The following is a 6,700-nucleotide window of genomic DNA, read 5'->3' as shown; positions in this document are numbered from 1 at the left end:
GCCAAGCCAGAATTTGGATTCCAATAAGCAGAAGGCAAATCACTTTTTATTGCTGGCCTGAGGTTGACCGGGCAAGCTAGTAGCAAAAGTCTCCCCCTCAAAAACTAAAAATGGGCCGCCCGAGAGCGACCCCGGGGCCAGGCCACCAACGGAATCGCGTCGAGTGATAGATTCTGGCCGTTCGATCGGGCTGCGCACGGATCTCGAGGAAATATCCCCCGTCCACATCGGCCTGGGGAGCGCCCCGGAAAGCGCGCGGCAATTACGATCGTGCCATCGGAAAAGCGTATCGAAAATATCGCGGTGACCGGTCCACGTGGCCATCCCGATCCGCGCTTTATTCCCTTTTCCGGCCATTAAATTATCCCCGCCCCCTCCCCCCTCATCTCACCCCCCCCCCCAAAAATATCTTCTTTCTTCCCCTGGCTAGCTAGGCTCCCCTCCACCCACCCACCGCCGCCGGCCGCCGGAGTTAGCCCGGCAGGTAACAACTAGATGATACGCAGATGGCGAGGGTAAGCCTTCTGCTCATCGGGTGATTCGTCGGATTGGGGCTGAGAGCTTCGGTTGGGTTGGGTTGAATTTTCTGGGTTCTTGATCGGGTTGGGGATCCAATCCAATCCATGGGGGAGGAGGCCGGCGTCTACGGTTTTGACTTCGGGGGAGGGGGCGGCGGCTATGGAGGGTATGAAGGGAGGGTCACGGAGTGGGAGACGGGCCTGCCGGGGTGCGACGAGCTGACCCCGCTCTCGCAGCCGCTGGTGCCGCCGGGGCTCGCCGCGGCGTTCCGCATCCCGCCGGAGCCGGGGCGTACGCTTCTCGACGTGCACCGCGCGTCCTCCGCCACCGTGTCCCGCCTCCGCTCCACCTCCTCGTCGCCCTCCTCCGGCAACGGCGCCGGCACCCACGCCAACGGCGGCTCCTTCCCCTCCTTCCCCGGCAAGGGGGCGGCGGCCGGGGACGACAGCGGCAACCGGGACAACAACTCGGCGGAGTCGGCCGGGGAGAAGGCGGCGGCGACGAAGCGGGCGCGGCTGGTGTGGACGCCGCAGCTGCACAAGCGGTTCGTGGAGGTGGTGGCGCACCTGGGCATCAAGAGCGCGGTGCCCAAGACCATCATGCAGCTGATGAACGTGGAGGGCCTCACCCGCGAGAACGTCGCCAGCCACCTCCAGAAGTACCGCCTCTACGTCAAGCGGATGCAGGGCCTCTCCAACGAGGGGCCCTCCGCCTCCGACCACATCTTCGCCTCCACCCCGGTGCCGCCCAGCCTGCGCGAGCCGCAGGTGCCGCACGCCGCCGCCATGGCCCCCGCCATGTACCACCACCACCCCGCGCCCATGGGCGGCGTCGCCGCCGGCCACGGCGGGTACTACCAGCAGCAGCACAGCGGCCACGCCGTCTACAACGGGTACGGCGGCCACGGCCACGGCGGCGGCGTCTCCTCCTACCCGCACTACCACCACGGCGACCAGTAAGGATAACCATCCATGGATCCATCCATCCCGGATTCAGTCATCAACAGATGCTCTGCTCTCTCTGTCACAAGTGTGTGTGTTTGCTCCTGCTCATCAGTCAGTCAACAGATGCTGTAATTGTAACCTGTAATCAGTCGGTCAGTCAGTCCATGATCCATCGTCAGTCTAGTGTAGGTGTGTGTGTCGATTAGTCAATCAGTTCACATCATAATTATTAAGAAGAAGAAGAAGAAGAAGAAGAAGAAGAAGAAGAAGAAGAAGAAGAAGATTAACAAGGGGAGCTGAAGTGAAGCTCCCGGGGTAAGAAGAAGATTAGCAATAAGAAGAAGAGAGTTGCAGAGTGTGTGCTCTGTTAATGTATGTATGTAATACTGCTGCTGTAACTTTGAATCTTGAACTGCTGCCCCCATTTTGGGCAGTGGCAAGATGATCATAATATGAAACCCAACAAGGGAATTAGGATTGTGATCTTGTGCTCCTGATTGTGTCCTGTCCAGCAGTTTTTGGATCTGAAATTCAGAATTGGGACTCACTGTCCTAACTTAAGCATGTACTCTGCTGCTGGAACTGCACATTTTGGGCATGACAGGGCAAGATCCCAATAACAAGAAATTGGGATTGTGATGTTGTGATGATGAATGTGATGACCATTTTGGGATCTTCTGAAACCAAGACAGGGAACGGACTCGGAACCGTCCGACCGTGATCTTTGTCATAATTCAATCACGTGAACCGGTTGCGGCTGTAAGCACATCCTGCCCAACCAACCATTTGGGGTCTGATGTTCAGGCAAGGAATCAGACTTGGAAGTGGCCGTGATCTACTGTCCTAATCTAAGCACATCTTGTAAGTCACAGGACAAAAATCCCAATTTCAAGGAAAATTATGATTGTGATGTTGAACCGAATGTTGTCGCTCTTATGAACCATTTTGGGATCTGATGTTCAGACAGGGAACTAACTTGGAACTGGCTGTGATCTAATCTGTCATCTGATGTACAACTAACCGCACATCTTAGCTGCCAGCTCCCATTTTGGGCAGGGAAGGACAAAGTCTCAATCGGAAACACCAAGCAAGGAAACTAGGATTGTGATCTTGTACCGGATGTTGTCATGTCCTGACCAACCTACCATTTCTGGATCAGAAATTCAGACAAGGAACCGACCACGATCTCTGTCCAAATTTAGGCACGTACATTTCTCACCTCAGCAGGTTGTTGCGCCTAAACCATCCCAGACGAGAAGAAGGAGAACATTCCAGCTCTAGCTTGCTGCTCTCTGAAGCGACGCCGGAACAAGTTGCTTTTGTCCTGACCAAATCTTCCTTCCCAAGATGGTTGCGGCTACAGCAGCACACATTCAGTAGCACAAGATCAGAGTCCAAATGTGTTTCAGGAAGCTGAAATTTCTGTGATCCGTTCAATGATATAGATTCCGGCATCGCGGTCTGGCTCCACTAGTATACTGGCTGGTCTGGCTCTGGCGTCGTGGATAAAGATTGGGACGAAATCGAGAAAGATATGGCCATATGGGCCTGCAAGTTGGGGTGTCTGACAGAGACCGGGACCTGTGATGCTCGTCTGTAGCTGTAGCTGACGAGAGGAGGAGAAAAGTGCACGTATGTATCTACGTATGCGTGTCTCCAGCCCGTGGGTTATCCATTACCTGTGTGCTGTCTGAACAACACTTCTTCTTCTTCTTCTTGTGAAAATCGATGAAACTAGTCTTTATCTGAAACTTCAACACAAAATGATCCCAATCTGAAAATATTTCACAAACTGGCTCCTTTTCGCATGACGCCCGGGGCTGGGGCGTCATGCTAGATAGCGTCAGCTAGGGCCAGCCCCGGACGTCATGCAAAAGGGCCAGTTTCGAAAATATTTTCATATTGAGGCCATTTTGTGTTGAAGTTTTGAAAAAGGACCGGTTTCGTCCATTTTTACCTTCTTCTTCTTGATTACACCAGTCCCAAACCTTCTGACTTATTCGGATTTTCAGCAGCGTTTTTAGTGAAATCTGAGATTCGAAGCTATGATATTTCCAACACACTGGGTTCTTCTGTTTTTTTATGGAGCCCGAACCATTTTTCATTTTTGAAAACATAAGTGTCAAAAAAAAACATTGTAAAAAAAGTATCAGAAAATCAATGAACTAGATACAACACAGCGGCTACAAGACGCATCACCTGTCACACAAAAAGGCACAGCAAAACAGAGGGAGAACTGAAAACCAGCCCTGCCATGCAGCCAACTCTTTGTTCTTGTCACCACCGGATCACACCCAGAAGGAGCATGATGAACGAGTGTTGTTGGATCAGTCGCAAGGAAACCCGACGTCTGGAAGAAGTACACCAAAAGTCACTAACTTGCCATGTGATCACCCTGCAGCTTGAGGAACTAGAAGGGTCGCAGTTGCTATCGAAGTGGGACTCAACGCCTAGGCCTGCCGCAACAAAGAGGGTTGCGGATCGTACCAAGGGCAATGTTCCACCGAGAGAACCCATACACCTCCTCTTGGCCACCCACGGACCACCATCACTAAAGGAGTGAACCGGTGCACCTCCTCAAACACCATTGAAGGACACCGAGACCTCACCGCCAGACACGAACATTCCTGAGAGGAAGTCAACCAACGGGACAACGAGGACCAAACAATTTAGTTGGCCCGCCACCACTAGACAACCTTAGAAATGTGATTTTGTACCGAATGTCGTCACTCTTATGACCATCTTGGGATCAGACAAGGAACGATTTCGGAACCGTTCGATTGCAATATTTCTCCCATTTTAAGGAAATAAACCGGCTGGTGTTAGCACATCCTGCCCAACCAACCATTCTGGGATAATTCAGACAGGGAACGAACTGGGAGTGGGAGGTGACTGTGATCTATGTCCTAATCTAAGCACATGCATATTCCCACCTCAGCAGGTTGTTGCGCCCATCCTTTCCCGGACAAGAAGAATAAGAAGAACTGAACAAGATCCTTCCACTTCCAGCTGCGCGCTGAAGCGACACCGCAGCTGCTGTAGTTTTCTACTCCTGAATATGTGTTGCTGCTGTAAATTTTGGGATCTGATGTTCAGACATGGGACTGACTGTGATCTCTGTCCTAACTTGGGCAAATATTTCCATAGAGGAAGAGATCCTCCCAGCTCTGTCTTGCTTCCTGCTGAAGCAATGACGACGACACAACATCCATTTCCCTGACCAAATTTCAGTTAGTTACCGCAGACCAGTCATCCAGGCATTCAGCGACATGTACACGTAGCGAACGTGTATTAGATCAATACTTCTGCTACTATCAAGTCTGGATTCGTGGGTAAAGATTGCCGACAATATCGAGTGTGAGTGTGTGACACGACCACATGGGTCTGCATGCAAGTGTGGCGAGACAGAGACCCTGACTTGTACTACTCCGTATGTAGTACTAGTAGTACTCATGGAGACCGTTCAGATTTTTTTTTAAAACTATGATGATTTTTATAGCAAATTCGGAAACTATACACCCAAATGAAGAAAAATCAAGAGTATCACCCCGTCGGCTTCTTGTTGGCCGAAAAGGGACTTTTCAGCCTCCTGTTGGCCGAAGAGGGACTTTTCGGCCAACAGTTGGCCAAAAAGGACTTTTCGACCAACAGTTGGCTAAAAAGTAAGAGTCCATCTTCGGCCAACACCTACTCTACTTTTTAGAAAATTCATATCAAATAGGATTTTTAGTATTTTAATTTGATTCTTTTTGCATTAGATTAGAAATTTTATGAAGTTTCTGTAGATATCAAGTTTGACTAGATTTGGAAGTTTGAATTTGAATTTTCATGAACTTTCTCAAATCACTAGATTGCCTATAATTTGAGCTAGGAATATTCTTTTTAGATGATTCTTTTTGCTACTGGTTCTTTGTGACTTTGTTTATCAGTAGTAATTAATTGGTGAATTTTAGGATTATTTAAAATTAGGTTTTTACGTCATTCTCTCTCTCCATTTTCTCCCGCCATTTTAGTTCCCGCCATTCTCTCCCGCCATCTTCTTTCCCGCCATCTTCTTTCTCGCCATCTTCACTTCTCAACTTATAAAACGAGCCTCATGGTGTCCACGATCGTAGATAACATCGTCTGACACGGTCTGTGTCTCCTGCGTCGGTGCTGCTGGTGGAGTGTGAAACACTGTCTGAGAGAAGTCATAAGTGTTTGCAGCTTCGTCATCATCATCGGAGAGTGTTTCACACTTATGACTTCTCTCACACAGTGTTTCACACTCCACATGAAGGCATCATCGTCATCCTTCGTCGATGCAGCACTCCTTAGTGTGGCGGGAGAGAATGGCGGGAAATAAAATGGTGGCAAAGAAAATGGAGGGAAAAAGATTGCGGGAAAGTATTTTTTTTTCATGTATAAAACGGCAATGGTTGTACAGGATTTACAAGGCACTTTTAAATATAAACTCCTATGAAGCTCAAAACAAGTTTTCTAGTAGGATAAAAGAAATAAAATACAAAAAATACTACAAATAAAATAGCTACTGATAACTAAACAGAAACAAAAAGAATATGTCAAAAAACTAAAGAAAAAAATTTAAAGCAATTAAAATTAAAAGAAATAGCATAAAACCTAACAAACACTAAAACAGAACTGTTTTCATAAAAACCTAATTTTAAATAATTATAAAATTCGCCAAGTAATTACTACTGATAAACAAATTCACAAAGAACCAGTAGCAAAAAGAATCATCTTAAAAAATACTCCTAACTCAAATTATAGGCAATCTAGTTACTTGAGCAAATTCATGAAAAAATTAAATTCAAACTTTCAAATCTAGTCAAACTTGATATCTACAGAAATTTCATAAAATTTCTAATCTAATGCAAAAAGAATCAAATTAAAATACTAAAAATCTTATTTGATATGAATTTTTTTAAACAGTAGAGCAGGTGTTGGCCGAAGAGGGACTCTTTGGCCAACTGTTGGCCGAGAAGTCCCTCTTCGGCCAACAAGAGGCCGAAAAGTCCCTTTTCGGCCAACAGGAGGCCGACGGGATGATACTTTTGATTTTTCTCCATTAGGGTGTATAGTTTCCAAATTTGCTATAAAAATCATCATAATTTCAAATAAAAATCGACCGTTCATGCCCGCCTGAACTCTGAACTACACCTTATTCGAAATAGATACAGCATACTATTAAATTATGGTAGTATTTGGTTAAGTCTTCAGGAAAGAGTTGTTGGATC

General features: G+C 47.6%; 1 protein-coding gene across 1 annotated transcript; it reads left to right on the top strand.

Moving 5' to 3' along the window:
- Positions 1–373: 373 nt before the first annotated feature.
- LOC125546316 (transcription factor PCL1-like) lies at positions 374–1,944 on the top strand. Its single transcript, XM_048710551.1, has one exon. It carries the CDS (start codon positions 624–626, stop codon positions 1,476–1,478), a length of 855 nt encoding a protein of 284 aa, XP_048566508.1. The 5' UTR covers positions 374–623; the 3' UTR covers positions 1,479–1,944.
- The last annotated feature ends 4,756 nt before the right edge of the window (positions 1,945–6,700 follow it).

This window comes from Triticum urartu, chromosome 3 (assembly GCF_003073215.2).
Source record: "Triticum urartu cultivar G1812 chromosome 3, Tu2.1, whole genome shotgun sequence".
Lineage (NCBI taxonomy): Eukaryota > Viridiplantae > Streptophyta > Magnoliopsida > Poales > Poaceae > Triticum > Triticum urartu.
Note: the sequence above shows the minus strand (reverse complement) of the source record. Positions and strands in the feature narration are given on the sequence as shown.

Bases quoted from the DNA above. Each gene is read 5' to 3' on its own strand.
- LOC125546316 (XM_048710551.1), top strand. From the start codon at position 624: ATGGGGGAGGAGGCCGGCGTCTACGGTTTTGACTTCGGGGGAGGGGGC.